Source organism: Narcine bancroftii, chromosome 6 (genome assembly GCF_036971445.1).
Source record: "Narcine bancroftii isolate sNarBan1 chromosome 6, sNarBan1.hap1, whole genome shotgun sequence".
NCBI classification, from domain to species: domain Eukaryota; kingdom Metazoa; phylum Chordata; class Chondrichthyes; order Torpediniformes; family Narcinidae; genus Narcine; species Narcine bancroftii.
In genome coordinates this window covers 71,833,870-71,851,644 of record NC_091474.1, presented here as the reverse complement: position 1 = coordinate 71,851,644, position 17,775 = coordinate 71,833,870, and the positions used below count along the sequence as shown (strand labels likewise).

Sequence of the window (17,775 nt, the reverse complement as noted above, 5' to 3'; positions counted from 1 at the left end):
AAACCAAGGCCCCTCACAAATTGGAGGAACATTTTGGCACTCTCCAACCAGATGCATTAACATCGACCTTTAATTTCAGACCCTCCCCTGAGTCTCTCTCTTTCCATATCTTTCTGTCTCCCTTCCTCCAGCTTCCTAACCCCTTCCCTCTATCAGAGAGCTCCCCTCAACTCTCTCTCCCTATCACCTCAGCTCTTTTCTATTCTCCACCAATGACCTCTCATCTGCTCACCGTGTTCCTCTCTCCTCTCCTCTCCCCAACCTTTCATTGAGCTATCTGCCTGGTTTTGCTTATACTGGACAGACCAAAGCTGAATCGTTGGTCTCACTTTACTTCCTGTGTGAACTGATGAGCTTCTCCACCATCCCAGTAAATCACTCCTGTACTCTCCAAAGCCTCTGCATCCTTCACAAAGTTTTCAACAGCTGCAACATGACTTCCCAACTTTCATGATCAATGTCCCATAAGATGAAAGCAACCAAATCATGCAGTATGCCTTCTCCACAGAACCACTGAACATTACAGTACAGAAACCAGGCCCTTTGGGCCTTCTAGTCTGTGCTGAAGTATTATTCTTCCTTCGAGCTCCACTGACCTGATGCAGTCCACTTGCTCTACCTATTTCAGGGAGCTATGGTCATACTCACCAAGAATTCTCTGGACCTGAATGGTTATAAGAGTGCTGACAGACTTTACATTTAACTTCCCAAAGTGCAACACCCCTCACACTTGTCCGGATTAAACTCCACCTGCCTTTTCTCCAACTGAAGAATACTCTGGCAATTATCTTTAACTTGTGCTTGCTGCAAACTTACTATCAGCCTGACTCTCTCTCTCTCACACACACTCAAACTGCAATGCCAGTTCCGATCCCTGTACCGCCACTGTGTGCACGACCAGGAATCGGGTGTCCGATGTTGGTGCTGGGGATACTCCGGAAGGGCGGCGCTCGGAGTGAGAGGGAGCGTGGATGTTCCGGGACTTCACCCCAAATGCCTTGAGCTGTCAGATACACGTTCCACCACTGTGTGGAGGCACAGTCCGGAACAAGACATGCACGAAGCCGCAGCCCTCTCCACCAGTTTGGTGAGGAGCGAGTCGACACAGGAAAACTCGCGAGTGAGGATCAGACTGTGGAGGCGAGTCCAAGGTGTTGGACCCAAGAATTGGCTGAACCACCCATGGGTGCCGAGCTCCGCCCAGTCGGGAACGCCCCGATCCCTGCCCGGACCTCGCCCCACCCAGTGCCCGCGGTCGCCAATCCGGACCCCTCGCCCCGGAGCCCCCTCCCTCTGCCCCTGACCCCTCACCCTGCGGTCCCCGCCTCCCTCTTGATCTCCCTTCACCGAGATCATGAGCTTCAGGGAAGCTGCGCTGTGCGGAACGGCTCTGGGAGCTGGGTTGGCGGCGGGGCTGTGGCTCGGTAAGCAGCAGGGGGCTCGGGGAAATGGGCAGTCAGGAGCGGCTCGGCGCCACTGGAGGAGCCGCTGCCTCAGCGGCCTGGGTTCAGTGCTGGCCTTGGGAGTTCTCTGTGTATGAAGTTTCCTCCCTGCTGTCAGGCGGGTGCGGGATGAAGAAGGAACCAGGCGCTGCCATACGCAATAGTGCTGTAGAAACTTGGCAGGTCCTGCAGCGTCCAACGAAGCAGAGCTAAATTACCAAAGTTCGGGCCCGCCCTGATATGTTGTAAACTTTGAGTTGGGCTTCGAAGTAAAATGGAAATCTGCAATAAAGGCAGAAAATGCCTGAAGATCAAGTACACAGAACATGTGCAGGCCCTTCGGCCCTCGATGCTGTGCCGACCCATATATTCCTTAAAAAAAGTTCTAACCTTTCCCAACCTTGTCAACCTCTAATTTCCTTCTACCCATGTGCCTGTCTCAGAGTCTCTTCAATGCCACTAATGCTCTGTGGAAGGAGAGACTGTGAACGTTTCAAGGCACATCTTATGGGTGCATCACGTTACAGTCTGGATGTTCTGAATGTGTTTACGTGTGAATATTACTTCTCTGTTTTTCCTTTAGGGAAGACGTTATTTTCACATCATTACTCGGGGTCATTCAAGAGCCACACTGGTGCTAAAGACGACCCTTTAACAAAATATGTGCTGCAGAATTCCCTACGGGAACATCCAGTGCTGAAGAAGCTGAGGGAGGTGAGTGAATAACAGTGAAGACGACTCCATGAGAAAGAAAACGATATGAGGTTGGCCACAGGCAGTGTCTGTGTGAACCTCTTCCCCCCCACCCCACTTTGTCACCACTGGGAGCTGTGCTGGTGTCCCTGGCCTGTCGGGAAGGTATGTGGGGCTGTGTTGGTGTCCCTGGTCTGTCAGGAAGGTATGTGGTGGCTGTGCTGGTGTCTGTGGTCTGTCAGGAAGGTATGTGGTGGCTGTGCTGGTGTCTGTAGCCTGTTGGGAAGGTATGTGGGGGCTGGTGTCCCTGGACTGTTGGGAAGTTATGTGGTGGCTGTGCTGGTGTCCCTGGCCTGTCGGGAAGGTATGTGGGGGCTGGGCTGGTGTCTGTGGCCTGTTGGGGAGGGGTAAACCCTCCAATAGCCATAAACCTTTTTTGTTCACCATAATGCCTGTTTTCTAGACTTTTTCAAATTGTAGCTGGATGTATGTACAGTAAAACTAGTATCTAGAATTGAAGCAACCGGCAAAAAAAATCCAAGGAAAATACATTTAAAAAAAAAATGAAAATCAATAAGAATAAAATAATAGGTTAAAAATATGCAAGTTTAAAATAGTAAAGGTAAATATTCTCTGAAGTAACACATAAACCTTGGGTGAAGATGGGAGTAAATATTCAGTCAAGGGGAGGCCTTAGTCGGGCTTTGCTCATAGCAGCTGTTGGAATAAAGTTGTGTGAAACAGCAATGGCATCACCCAGGGTGAAGAGCTGGCTGATGTCTACCAAACAGTATTCCACAGTGGATGATGGGGTTTGGAGTTGCTCTTTCATGCATCTTAGTTTGGGGAGGTGTATTTTGTCACAGGGGAAAAAAAACTCTACTTGACTAAGAAGCTAGAAACTGAACCAAAAGCTAACATAGCATGAGATGGAGTGTGGATTTATCACAGGCCTTTCCTGTGGCCAGCTGGGCTTGGATTGATGTCCTGACCTTTAAGTGTGGTGTGTGGGAGTTTAAGGATCAACACTTGGGAGGAAAGGTTTCTTTGGTGAAGGCTACATTTGTACATCTCCAAAACTCCATTCAATGGTCAGTGTTGGTATGTGATGTCCACAACACAACTTCTGTTTTCATCACTAGCTCCTGTCTTGTGAATGGTTGAATTCAAGCTGGAAGGCCAGTGCTCACCTCACTGTAGAAATGTTGTGAGGTACAGATTTAGCAATGCTGATATATCAACTCTCATGGAGATAACTGGCTGTGCTGACCAACTGAGGTCTGTGGCACAATGGTGCAACAGCAGTGAACCCCCTCAGATCCTGCTAGGACTATCACACAGACTTCCTTTCCCTCCATGAAACTCCATCTATATCTAGGGAAGGCAGCTAACATACTGAAGGATCCATCAAAGTCCAGACACACTCTATTCTCCCTCCTCCTATCAAGGAAAACGCTCGAGGTATGAAAGCAGCTTAAAGACAGGTTCTTCGCCACAGTCAATGTTCCTGAATGAATCCCAATGAGTTCATGTTCTGCTCTTGCTTGGGATTAAATTATCATTTCATTGTAATCCTACAGTGTAAATTATACTCTTTACAAAGCTGTACAAATGTAAAGAGATAACTTGTTAGTCTGTTTGCAGAAGAACCTTTCTCACTGTAATGGACAAATAAACTTTATCTGAAGAAAATGCCGGAAGGAAAGTTTAGGGGAGACATCAGGGGTTGTTTTTTTTTTAAACACAGAGTTGTGGGTGCCTGGAATACCTTGCCACGGGTGGTAATGGAGGCTGAAATATTAGGGGCATTTAAAAATCTCCCAGACAGGCATATGGATGAAAGAAAATTAGACTGTTACAAGGTAGTTAAGGGTTTCGTTTTTATGGTAAGATATACAGGTTGGCACAACATCAAAGGCTGAAGGGCCTGTACTGTGCTGTAATGTTATATGTTCTATGAAGATGGAAACCTTTGACTTGCTTTCCCAGTGTACTCTGAAGGATCCCATGAGGTCTATGATGGTGGCTTGTGAGGAAGCCCAACTGCTGGCAAACCTAGTAAAACACATGAAAGCCAAGAAGGTTATTGAAGTCGGTGAGTTCCATCTGTTGCCCTGCCAGAGACCTCCCCTCCCCACCACCCCCCCACTACCCTGTGCCCATCACTGTGGACCATCCACTCACTGGGCATGACCCAGTTGAATCAAAACAAAATGTAGATAAGGTTCTTACAGCGTTTGGAGAGGAACACTTGCATGTATCTGGACCTTTCACACATTCAGCAGAATGTAAGTGTATCTGAGAGCTAATTACTGGTGGTGACAAGATTTACACATCAGGACCACACAAACAGCAATGATGATAGAGGGATTCAGACATTGGTGAGCCCAAATTTGGAGTCTTGTGTGCACTTTTGATCACCTAACTACGGGAAATATATTAATAAGATAGAAAGAGTGCAGAGAAGATTTACTAGGAAATTGCTCAGACTTCAGGAACTGAGTGACAGGGAAAGGTTAGGACTTTATTCCCTGGGGCATAGAAGAATGAGGAGAGATTTGATTAAAAATTATGAAGGGGATACACAGAGTAAATGTAGATCGGCTTTTTCCACTGAGGGTAAGTGAGATACAAACCAGAGGACATGGGTTAAGGGTGAAAGAGGAAAAGTTTAGGTGGAACTTCTTCACACAGAGAGTGGTGGGAGTGTGGAACAAGCTGCCAGCTGAGGTGGTGAATATGGGCTCAATTTTAACATTTAAAAAAAATTTGGACAGGTACATGGATGGGAGGAGTTTGGAGGGCTATGGACTGGGTGCAAGTTAATGGAACTAGGCAGACAAATGGTTTGGCACAGACTAGATGGGCTGAAGGACTTGTTTTCTCTGCTGTAATGTTCTACAATTCTAAAAGGTCCCCTTCATGATTTAGGAAGTTTAATAGTATAACTTTGAGTTAGCCTTTCAATTCGAACCTAGGAATCGGGAGCAGGGGGAGTCCATGATCTTTCTTGTGTCCGCTCCACCATTTGATAAGGACATGGATAATCTTATTTTCACATTCCTTACAGCCTCAATCACCTTTCTGCCCTTGCTATCTATGTCTGCCTTGAAAATATTCAGATTCACTTCCATCATACTTTGGAAAATAAAGTTTCAAAGACATGTGAGACTAAGAGTTTCATTTCATCTGTCTATATTGTGGGGGGGGGGCCTACAATGCCCAAAACCGTGAGCACTAGTTCTGATTCTTCTTCACAAGGATGTTTACTTTTCACTAGATTCCTTTGTAACTTACTCTTTTACTCTTATTGTGAAATTCTGGTGGATGCAAACTTAGCCAGTCGAACCATTCAATAAAGACATAGGAGCAAAATTTGACCATTTGGCCCATCGAAAGCCAAACTCTATTTTTTTTAAAATAAATTTTAATTTTGGTTTTCAAGCATATATCTGGTATATAGCCTTTACATAAATATAGCAAGATAGCCTAATGGAAAATTGAGGGTAGATCACACATTTGCAACAACGATATTATACTTGTTCACCAATGTAATTCAAATAAGGTTGCCAGGTCTTCAGGAATGTGTCATGTTTATTTCTCAAATTATAAGTAATCTTTTCCATGGGAATACAACTATCCATTTCTGCTATCCATCTTTTCAAAGAAACTGGCATGTCTGACTTCCATGTGACTGCAACACATTTTTTGGCTATGGACAAGAAATCTTAGTAAATGATATTTTAAACTCAGTTAACTGGTTACAGATATCTGTGAAGTTCCCCAATAGATAATAGTTTTATATCACCGGGAAAGTTGACTCCAGTAATCTTAGTTAACACTTCCGATGCCTCTTGCCAGAAAACATTCACTTTCACACACACCCTCATGTTCCTTCTTCTATTCCACATCGGATGCATCTGTCTGATATCTCTGACCTTGATTCGTGCAATCTTTGTGGAGTCAAATATAATTGGTGGAGAAAATTGTATTGCACCAAACCGTACCTCGCATTATTAATCAAAGTTATCCCATCCTTACACCATTCAGCCCAAGATTGTTCTGATATGTTCACCGTTAGATCCACTTCCCATCTCTCCCTGGACCTATGGATTCCAAACTTTTTCCCAGATTTCTCTTAGAAAGGCTCTTCAAACTGCTTATTCTTGGTGTTACTCAAGTAAACCCTCTCTGTTCTACTTCCCTTAAGAACTGTACATGGTACTCCAGATTAATTCTAGAATCACTCTACCTGATTTGCAATTTCTTGTTTTGTTATTTTTCCTAATTACTCTGTATACCCACACACTACTCCTTGTGATCCATGCAGTAGAACACTCAGAATCCTCTGCATCTCTGAGCCTTGCAACCTTTCATCATTTCTGGAATGTTTGGAACAGTTTCATATTTTTCCAGATCCTGGGCCATTCACTTCCCCTATCAGTATTACCTCATATTCTCTCAGCAACGTTGGAACATTGACTGTTTCACCAGGAGCCTGGTGATCTGGCTCTGAACACAATCCAGTAGCATTAGCTCCCACTCTTGCCTGAACTGACCTGCCTCATGCAACAGATAGATATGGGCTGGGCCAGTGAGCAGTTGTCAGTCTCTGGAGCACAGCCGTCACCAGGGTGAGTCAGCTTCATCACGCAAGGTGAGGACAAGGCAGTAGATGATGAACAGTTGTTTGGACTGATTGCAAATCTGCAGGTCTGCTCAGTTTTAGAAGTAAATTTTATCAGTAAATAATGAATGATGTAAACATTTCTACCTGTGTTGTTTGAGTGGCTCTTGTTTGCTCAGGAGTCTACACGGGGTATAACACCCTGAACATGGCACTTGCAGTACCTGCTGATGGGACCGTCATTGCCTGTGATATCAACATGGACTTTGCCAACGTTGGGAAATCATTTTGGAAAGAGGTGAGATTTCAGTTCATGTATGGTTAAATGTGTTCTTTTGTTATATTGAAAGCAAAAATAGGGGGCAGTGTGTACTTATTCATTAATACTGGCTGGTGCATGGACATTGTGTTATGTTGACCTCCTGCTCTACTGCCTTAGAGCAAATCTTGATTAAATGCAGACCATTCCATCTACCTTCTTTGTTTTCATCAATGATTTCCACTGGCTGCATCATGGCCTGGTATGGGGGCACAAATACCTCTGAGCAGAAAGCCCTGCAAAAAGTAGTGAAAACAGCACATCACAGGGAAAACTCCCCACCATCAAGAAAATCTAAAGGGAATGCTGCCTTTGGAGAGTAGTAGCAATTATCAAGGATCCACACCACCCAGGATATGCTCTGCCATCAGGAAAGAGGTATCGGTCCAAGACTCACACCACCGGGTTCAGGAACAACTGCTACCCCTCCACCATCAGACTCCTCAACAACAAACTGAATCAGGGATTCACTTAAGGTCTCTTACTTTGCATGTTATTTAATATTGAATATTTTTTTGGTATTGCTCAATTTATTGACATTTCTTTCTTTGTTTATATTTCTCTCTTTTATACATACAGTGTCCTCCATAATGTTTGAGACAAAGACACATTTTCCTTTATTTGCCCCTGTGCTCCACAATTTTAAACTTGTCATCAAACAATTCACATATGATTAAAGGGTATTTCTGTACATTTTGGTTTGACCAATGGAGAAATTACAGCACTTTATACTCTTCGGCATATGAAAATTATGTTCCATTAGATTTAGACCAGGTGACTGACTTGGCCATTCCAGAATTTCCAGTTTTTAGCTTTGTACAACTCCATTGTTGCTCAACAGTATGTTTGGGATCATTGTCTTGCTGTAGGATGAAGTGCTGTCCAATGAGTTTCTATACACCTCAGAATTCATTTTACCACTGCCATCAGTAGTTACATCAGTAGTTACATCAGTAGTTACATCAGTAGTTACATCAGTAGTTACATCAGTAGTTACATCAGTAGTTACATCAGTAGTTACATCAGTAGTTACATCAGTAGTTACATCAGTAGTTACATCAGTAGTTACATCAGTAGTTACATCAGTAGTTACATCAGTAGTTACATCAGTAGTTACATCAGTAGTTACATCAGTAGTTACATCAGTAGTTACATCAGTAGTTACATCAGTAGTTACATCAGTAGTTACATCAGTAGTTACATCAGTAGTTAAGGTCACCATTACCTGTGGCAGCTCTACGTGCCCTGGCCATAACACCCCCACCACCAGGTTTCACAGATGAGGTGGTAAGTTTTGGATCTTGGGCAGTTCCTTTACGCCTCCACACTTTGCTCTTGTCTTCACTCCGACACAGGTTCATCTTTTTCCAGAATTCAGCAGGCTCTTTTAAACTTGACTTTTTTGGCACAACTCTGGTCCTAATGTTGAAAAATGGCAACTACATACTCCAAAGGTGTTCAAAACCTTAGAGGCAAGCCCAGCTCTCTTGAACCTGCACCAATGAAGCAATTAAAAGCCCTTTACACACGGGTTAACCAGTAAATTGGCTGTTCAACAAACTGGTTAAAGAAGCAATTTTTGCTGTTCACACTGGACCACTGGTAACCAGTTCTCTGCATCCTTTCACACTGGACAGTCCAGCATGCAAGTGTCAAATCACCCTGGGGATGATGCACCCTACTTTGGCAGTCCATCCCTGGGGTGATCTGGCACCTGTGTGCCGACTGGCACATTAACCAGTATATTGGCAGTTAATTACTGGCAAAATCACAAACACCTGTGAAGTCAAATGTGCCAAACATTAAGATGCCCTAAAATGAGGGAACAATATATAAAAAGTGTTGTGATTTCCACATTGTCAAATCAAAATATTTACAAATAACCTTGAATAAAATTTGGAATGTGCACTTTAATTGCGTGAATTGTTTGATGACAAATTTAAAAAGTGGAGCACAGGGGCAAATAAAGGAAAAGTGTGTCTTTGTCCCAAGTATTCTGGAGGGACTGTGTATCTTTTTTTCTTGAATATGGTTTACAGTTATCGATAAACAGAAATTCTGCCTGGACTGCAGGAAAAAGTATCTCCAGGTTGTATGTGATGTCATGTATGTACTCTGACAATAAATTTAAACTTTAAACTAATTTCCAAGTCAATTCAGGTTCTAATGGATAATATTGTATCACACGGTGATACAAAATTAAGGTCATTTTAAGGTCAGCTAAGTGGAGGATTCCATGATTAGAGAAAGGGATAAGATAGGGTAAAGATGTCACATACTTGGAGACACCAGTGAGTATAGGACTAATAGATTCAGTCACCCTGTACATCAGTCTTGCCATCCCAGGGATCGGTCTAGTAAGCCTTCATTGCCCTCTGAGTCTGGATGTTCCCGTTGCAGAGAGGAGGCTTTGTGTTGGCAGGATCAGCTGACACTGTCCTACCCATGCAGTTGACTCTACCATTCCTACCTCACAGTGAGGCTGAGCTGTGCCTGAGAGTGGTTGCAGCCAGGGCTTTGGTCCAGAGCTGCTCTAGTTGAGCCCATGGCACAAGCTGAGTGTACAGATGGTCAGGTGAAGTCTCTTAGCACATCCATGTTAATATGGTTCTGTGATGGGGAGGTGGGGGGGGGGGTCCTTTGGTTCAAAGATTATGTTGTGTTGTTGGATGTCACCTCAGTTCTTCAACTTCAAAGACTTGTGTGAGTGTTTGATTTCTGCTGCTGTCCTTCTGATCTGCTAAATTATGAGCCCAGTTATTTGATCAAAACTTAAGGTTCATTTTCACATCATACACAATGATCTGTTTCTGAAGAAGTACCTGCTAGATTTGTGCTCTAGATGATGAGACTGTCCAGAACAAACAGAAATATCTCTGAGTTATTTTCAAATTATTCCTGATTTATTTTGGGACTGTTTATCTTGGTACAGCTAGTAAATCCTAGAAAATGAAACACAGGAACAAACCCTGGACACAATGGCCAAATTAAACTAAAATTCAGCTGCTGCACACGATACATCTCCCTCTATTCCCCCCACTACTCACCCTTCCCTAATCCTCTGTCCACACACTGAGATTCTGACCTATTGGTGTCTAATCATAATTGTCCCTCTGTGGGAATAGGGGTGGTAAATCAGTGGCTTTATGTAAGCTTGTTCCTCAATGGAAAGGTGACCCTTCCTCCAGCTGACTCATTACTCTGAACAATTAAGATTTTGCTTCCTGAAAATTTTGGGGTGTATTTTATGGATTTTGGACTGCTGGTAACGAAAATCATCTTAAATTTTTCCTGTCACATACCTTTTTTAGATGTAACTTCTTTTTGTGATTTTCTATCATGTTTAAAGTTGATTAATATATTGCCAACAAAACAAGGTGTTTTGCTCAGCGCAAGCACGCTTAGGCATGCACCCAGTGCAGGTTTGAAGATCTGCTAGTGAGGATGGAGAAAAAAAGCATGGAAGGCATTTAAAGATATTGTTGGGAATTTTCTTGGCAACTACAGAGCACCAAACTGCATCCAGTTGATTGACAATGTGCTTCAAACGTCCAAAACCATGAAGTGCAACGTGTCGTTGAAAAATCATTTTTGTTCATTCGTACTTGGACGTCTTCCCGGCTGATCTCGGTGCAGTCAATGACCAACATGGTGAAAGGTTTCACCAGGATTTGCGATCATGAAAAGGTGGTATCAGGGCAACTGCAATCCATCAATGCTGACTGACTATTAGTGGACACTGACATGAGAGGCCCCAGATGCTGAGTACAAACAAAAATCAATGTCAAAACATTTTAAGGTCAGTTGAACTAACCCAATGTGCCAGCATCATTATGCAATTAAACATGCCAAATTCAATAAAAGTTCATATTTCTCCAGCTTCCTATAGGATACAGTAAATTTGAAATTATTTCTGTGTTCAGCTTGAAATTGTCTACCATAATATCCAATTTTTTTTCAGGCTGCAAATCTTTTGGAGAAAGAAAGTTGTCCAGTGTAATTACAGATGCAAGGACAAGAGTGATGGATTGGGCTCCAGACTCTTCTTGAGATGAACTGATCCCAGCAGACCTGTGTGCCCAGCTCTCTGTTGCTGTTGGGTGTCAGGGTACACGTGCAGATTGGACCTCACCTTTTCAGAACAGGCCACCTTTTTTTTATTGTTCATTCACAGTCATTGATGTCTTTCTTACAGGCTGGAGTGGAGCACAAAATCGACCTTCGCATTCAACCAGCTTCAGAAACACTTGGTGAGTAACATCCACTGGGTTGGCAGTGAAGCAATGGTCTGGTTCAAAATATTCCCCTTGAGACTGTTTTCCTGGAGCAACAATAGCAAATACCAGAGGCCTTCTGTTTAAGGCAGAGGTTCTCAACCTTTTTCAGTTTAAGGCCCACCCAGCTTCTGGCCTAACCTGCCTTGCCCCACTAGTGGCGATGACTGAGCAATATTTTCAAGTCCAAGGCAGCTCTGTAAGAAACTCATCTTTACTTAATTTAAAGTATTTTATTTATAATTTTTAAAGATCCACATGGGAACATGGAGTGCATTGCCAGAATGGTGGTGGAGGCTGGAACAATAGGGACATTTAAAAGACTCTTGGACAGGTACATGGATGTAAGAAAAATAGAGGGTTATGGGTGAGTAGGGAAGTATTAGATTGTTTTGGAGTAGGTAGATTAAAATTAGATTGTTATTCATTAGGTTTACATGACTGAAGAGCCGCTACTATAATGTTTTAATACTCCAAATGACCAACACAAAGGGTGGCAGATCATCTTCAGTTCAGCAGTGTTGAAGGTGTGAACCTGTGTGGACCTGGGATGTGCACCCTACAGTGTAGCTAAGCAGGTTTTGGCACTAAATAGCACAAAAACAACAGGCAGTGTCTGTGGAAGGAGAGAAGGGGTTAATATTCAGGTTGGTGACAGAGACCTGGCTGTCATGTGGTGCCGGCCTCCCTCTCCCAGCCACAGTCTTCACTCTCCCTCGCAGTGTTCCCTCCTGACCACTTCCAGGACCTCCCATCTGTCCCTGCCATTGGGCCAAGTTGCCAGATTGTGCAGTGAAGCACAGGACCCTAAGGGAAAATGACTGGGGGTAGATCTCAGCCAGCAGGACTTTGTGGAACTGTTCACAGCTTAACGCAATGCAGGAAGTATCTGTGGACCCTCAGTGTTCCTAAATTATTCCAATTACCCACAAACATCTTGCCAATTACTCAGCAGCAACTTTCAGTTCACCCCACAATTTCGGTAGGGCCTGGGAAATAACGTCTCATCAGAGGCAATGGAGATCATTGACCTGACCTGAAACTAACACCATTTCTCTCTCCAAGGATGCTACCTAACTTGCTGTCTGTTTGCAGCATTTTGCATCTGCCGTATTTTGCTTTTCTGTTTTAGCCTTATTTACAAAGCACAACTGAGTTTAAGCTATCACGTTAATTCATACGTTGAGATCCACATCGATATTTTACTGGATCAATACGGAAAACCCTATGCTGCGGAGATGAGGAAATTCCCGCAGTAAATCCCCAGCCCCTACCGAGATGTTCCAGGAGGGTTTGGAGGCCCTCATGCTGGAAGAGGTTGGTCTCTGTGGAGTCTGCAGCACCTGGCACAATAGTCCTGGGGTCAAAGGGAGGCGCAATGTGTGGTTGTGGCTGTAAGGGTAGTTGGGGACACAGTGCTGCGTCCCTGCGACAGGCACTGTGTGCCTGTGACTGGAAGGATGGTCTGGGGGAGGTGGGGGGTCAACTTTTCATGACATAGAGAATTTAGACCTTAATGATTAGACTTAGAGAGCAGGTCAAAGTTGTTTGCAGTCCTACAAAAATTAGAAGTTGAGGATAATTTGAACAAAGGTGATATTTTCCTTTTGTAGCAGAGCAACAAAAGGAAGAAGAGGGAGGGTGATGAGAAGAGCCCAGAATCTTTAAAGGCAGCAGGATGGCTCAGTTAGAGAGCTACTGATGGGAAGCTTCAATTATCAGCTGAGGTGCAGAATACAAGAGCATTAAAAGTGCTCACAGCGTCAGACCACCGCTTGAGTACCATGTACAGGAAAGAAGTGATTGCCCTAGAGAAGGTTCAGCTGTGTTTTACAAGTCTGTAGGTAGGTCTCAAATTTGTGGAAGTTTGGTATTTAGGGGTTGTTTACTTGGGAAGGCTGAGATGATTTATGAAGTGATGACTAGCCTTGATAATTGGAAAAAACATGCCTAAAGGGACAGCAACACTGCAGGGCCTAGTCACAAGTAAACAACAATCCCCCCTCCCTCAGTGCCAATTACACCCCTTTGCCTTCCTGTCACTGACCATTTGTTGCTCGCTCTGGTGTTTCAACAGATGAGCTGCTGAGGGCAGGTGAGGCTGAGACCTTCGACTTTGCCTTCATAGATGCCGACAAGTTGAATTACAGCCTATATTACGAGAAATGTCTGCAACTTATCCGCAAAGGAGGAATAATCGCTATTGACAACGTGAGTGCACAATACCCTTAAAGAGTCGATGCTGGCAGTGAGCGGTACTGAGGCCAACAGCATGTGTGATCAAAGAAATTATATATAATTGGGTGTTGCTCTAAACAGATACGGTCTGGCGCAAGGCCTCCCATTCATGAGGGTGGGGGTCACTGTCACACAAAAGTTGTGTGCACGCTCCCAGCAAAGCATGCACTGGCTGAAATTTCTACTGCTTATCCCAACTGTTTCCACCACATCTGATCTATGCACATGTGGATGACCCTCTGTTGTCTAAAAGCTATTGGCTGATTGGTGGAAAGATGGGTTCACCCTTGTTGTCCCTGACTGCCCCGTGCAATAGCTGGCCTGTGTTTCTTTGCAGGTTCTGTGGAGCGGGAAGGTGCTGAGGCCAGGAAATGACCCCGACACACTGAGCATTGCTAAATTCAACGAGAAGGTCCAAAGAGACAGCCGAGTCAACGTCAGCATGCTCAGCATTGCAGATGGAATTACCTTGGCCTTCAAGCTGTAGGGCTCCCCATAGATGCACTTTCCTGGGCTGAGACCTTTCACATGCTGTATGGACTCAGCAGTAGCACAGACACTAGTCTCTCAGCCCAGCTCCTCCATACCACCCAGATGCCTCCCTGAGCTCATCCATTTGTTATTGTTTCCACTTCCTTTGTGTTTAAGGTAGCCTCTCACCCCACAGAATCCCAGGAAAGGGCAGTCAGGCTGTCACATCACTGATATCTTCGCTTGCATTTAACTTTGTCACATGACTCATCCACGATCTGTTTTCCTGCACACCAGACTGAACAGTGAAACAAACTGCCACAGGAAGTTGGGGTCAGGTAGGATCCGAGGTGGTAAATGGAGTCAATGTTTCAGGACCAACTCCTGCTTCAGAACACTTGAAACCCTGCTGAGTCCGAAAACGTGGTCAAAGATGTTCCATCTCTTTGGCTGCCTGGTAACAACACCATAAATATCCTGTGGGCCACCAAAGACTAGAACTTGAACTGGAGTAGCTACATACACAAGTTGGTTACAAGAGCATGCCAGAAGTTGTGGCAAGTAACTCGCCTCCTTACTCCCCAAATCGTGTCCACCTTCCACAGTTCCCCGGACATGATCCTGTAACTCTCACAACAATCACTAAATCTGGAATGGATCCAGTTATTTTGTATGACTCACCAACCCAGGAACCTTTGCTGCTCTCCCCCATCACAGGTGTGTCCCTCATGAAGCAAGAATTCTTGTAGAAACAGTCCTAATCTATCAATCCCCACCATTTGGAACTTTTTTACATGACACTTAAGAGAATCAAGAATTATTTTCCTAAATTGCATCAATCCCAAGGACATTGATTACAGTTCGAGTCACAACCACTTCAATGACTCAAATTCCTGCAACTCTTTCTCCAACAACACACCACAATGCCAAACGATTCCAAGATCACTTCTCACAGGGAGGTGGGGCTGAGGAATCCAACCACCCAGTAAAACCACTCTGCAGATCAGCTGGAGGTGGGGGCTTCCATCCTGAAGGGAACTGCTATATCATTTACAAGTGTGCAACGATCCAGCTTCGAGATTTGAATTCCTAACCTTGGATGTACTGATCAGAATTGGGGTCAGACAACATCCCACACTTTCTGTGCCCCCCAATTGTTCAACAATGCTCCAACTCATCTTTCACTTGCACCCTGCCTTTTCTGATACTAATTAAATGCATGTTTGAATGAGACTCAAGGTTGGGTTTTGAGTTTGTAATTCTCTGATGAGGACGAGGTTGTTGTTAGCTGGCTGTCACCCAGCTTCTACACTGCAGACTATCCATTTTACAACCAGATCCCCTCATTTGCAGGGAGAGCAGCATTTTAGTGGTGACAGGGTCACTTACATATCCTGAGGAGAAGCAGCAGAAACTGCCTAATTGGTTCTTAGCTTGCCAGAAAGTGGAATGAAATCCTGCATATTCCTGAAGCACTTCTTGCACCTCCCTGGGCTCTTGTACTTTGCACTGAAGTATTAATCATTGCAGTGTTTCAGTCCAAGTTCTTGAAATCAGCCACTTCTTCTGGTTTAAATGGAACCCTGAGAATATAAAGGGAGCCAGCCCCTTGTTCTTTTGTGCAAAGAAGCCATGTTACAATGCAATTATCCAGAGAAAATGTTGAAGGTTGGCATTCCTTTCAATTATTTAGTAGGACAGATTTGAACCAAAACCTGATTCAATTTGTTGCTGCAGTATTGTCCTTCCTTGGAGTTCAGACAGAAAGTGATTATTTTCAGTTGTGATTAGATTCCAAGCTTTTTCACAATTTTATATTCATGGATTTAGACACTGCAGGATTGGCCATCATTTATTGGTCATCTGTAACTACCCCTGGAGAAGTAAAAACACAAGGCTGGAGATACTCAGCAAATCTAACAGTGTACTTTATAGAGGAAAGATAAAGATAACCAATGTTTCGGACTTGAGTCCTTCAAGTTATGAGTAACCTGTTGGCAGGTTCCCGAAAGAAACTCAGTCGGTTAAACAGTGTATTTTATATAACAAATATACCATAGAACTATATCATAGCACAGCAACAGGCCCCTTTAGCCCTTCTAGTCTGTGCTGAACCATTATTTTGCCTAGTCCCACTGACCTGCACCCAGTCCATAGCTCTCTGTACTCCTCCCATCCATATACCTGTCCAAATTCTTCTTAAATGTTAAAATTAAGCTTGCATTCACCACTTCAGCTGGCAGCTCATTCTACACTCCCACCACTCTCTGTATGAAGTTGTTCCCCTTGTAATTCCCCTAAATTTTTTCCCTTTTGCCTTTAACCCATGTCCTCTGGTTTGTATCTCACCGACCCTCAGTGGAAAAAAGCCTATCTACATTTACTCTGTATATTCCCCTCATAATTTTAAATACTTCTATCAAATCTCCCTCCTTCTTGTATGCTCCAGGGAATAAAGCCCTAACCTGTTTAACTTTTCCTTGTAAGTCAGTTCCTGAAATCTGGGCAACATCCTAGTAAGTCATCTCTCCACTCTTTCAATGTTATTAATTTCTTTCCTGTAGTCAGGTGACCAAAATATGCACACTATGCTCTGCTCAGCTCTTGAAATCAACATGACTACCTGTAATCCCCAGTATCCAGGGAGCAACTATGGTCACAGGCAGAATGGAATTGAAGGTCTGACTGCTGTCTACTGCGACTTCTCACACCCCTCCCCCCTTGCCAGGCAACTAAAGTACATGGCCAGGTTCTGAGTTACTGAGCCACAAGTTGCAAGCTGAATTTTCAAAGGCTTCAACCCAAAAATTTCCTCTATTTTGTCATAATAACAGATGTGTGCCATATATTTTGTTCTTCATTTTGTAAAGGAACTATACTCCAAGTTCTCTGGAGATGCTCACTCACGAGATTAAAATCTGTTGGACTTTGTCTCATTAATATTTATGGAGGAAATATTTAACCAGATTGCAAATTTGACAGAATCCCACCCATGGGAATCTGCAGGGTGTCATTAGAACTGTTAAGGTTTTATAAAGGATCAGTGGTGTGGCATCTTGCCAGTAACTGACAAACAACCTTGTTCAGTTGCAGGCACAAGGTGAACAACCTTGGGCAATTCTTGCCGGTGGCAAATCTGTCTGTCTTGCAGCAGGCAAAAAGCTATTTCATGCAATATGACCCTGTTTTATTAATACAACAATAAATTTAATCTTGATCACTACCTAAAGCTACGTTCCAAACAGGAAATAAATATTCAGCAATAACAATGAATGTAAATAGATTCCATCAGTGATCCTCAGCATTTTGTGGTTAGTCCAATCTGTTTGCTCATAGTTTTGCTATTATCTGATTCCACCTGCATTGAATTCGCCCATTGTTATTGAATGAAGATCTACTGGGACCAATGCCTGAAGAGGGCGCACAAAATCAGTGAACCGGTGCAGACTCGAAAGGCCAACATGGCCTGTTTCTGCTCCGTAAATGGTTATATGGTTAACACAACACTCCTCACCAATTCATGTTACTTGACTACCTCCTGCAGGGGCCAGGCAACTACCACAGCCTCAAGCTGGAGATGAAGTTATCAGAACAATAGCTTGTAATTACATGCAGCAGAAAATATGTGAGATACTCCGAAGTCAGCAGCTTGGGTTGAGAGAGAAAAGAAGAAGCAATTTTTCCACATGACATGAAGCAGGAGTTACTGGA

The 17,775-nt window shown here is 43.7% G+C and overlaps 1 protein-coding gene and 1 long non-coding RNA gene across 7 annotated transcripts in view; one reads left to right on the top strand and one right to left on the bottom strand.

The window, feature by feature from the left end:
* LOC138736198 (uncharacterized) overlaps nt 1–17,775 on the bottom strand; it is a 218,824-nt gene that overhangs the window by 108,291 nt on the left and 92,758 nt on the right. The window lies entirely within an intron of this gene.
* Nucleotides 923–15,297, top strand: comtd1 (catechol-O-methyltransferase domain containing 1). Of its 2 annotated transcripts, none has more exons than XM_069885289.1 (7): nt 923–1,151; nt 2,026–2,156; nt 4,125–4,230; nt 6,942–7,060; nt 11,277–11,331; nt 13,433–13,566; nt 13,931–15,297. In XM_069885289.1, exons 1-7 carry the CDS (start codon nt 1,055–1,057, stop codon nt 14,078–14,080), a joined length of 792 nt encoding a protein of 263 aa, XP_069741390.1. In that variant the 5' UTR covers nt 923–1,054; the 3' UTR covers nt 14,081–15,297. The 2 variants fall into 2 exon arrangements, with proteins under 2 accessions (XP_069741390.1, XP_069741391.1); XM_069885290.1 differs by lacking the exon at nt 923–1,151 and adding an exon at nt 1,244–1,424.

Bases quoted from the DNA above. Each gene is read 5' to 3' on its own strand.
- comtd1 (XM_069885289.1), top strand. From the start codon at position 1,055: ATGCACGAAGCCGCAGCCCTCTCCACCAGTTTGGTGAGGAGCGAGTCG. The intron at 2,157-4,124 runs GTGAGTGAATAA...TTGCTTTCCCAG, and splicing joins TGCTGAAGAAGCTGAGGGAG to TGTACTCTGAAGGATCCCAT. The intron at 13,567-13,930 runs GTGAGTGCACAA...GTTTCTTTGCAG, and splicing joins GAATAATCGCTATTGACAAC to GTTCTGTGGAGCGGGAAGGT.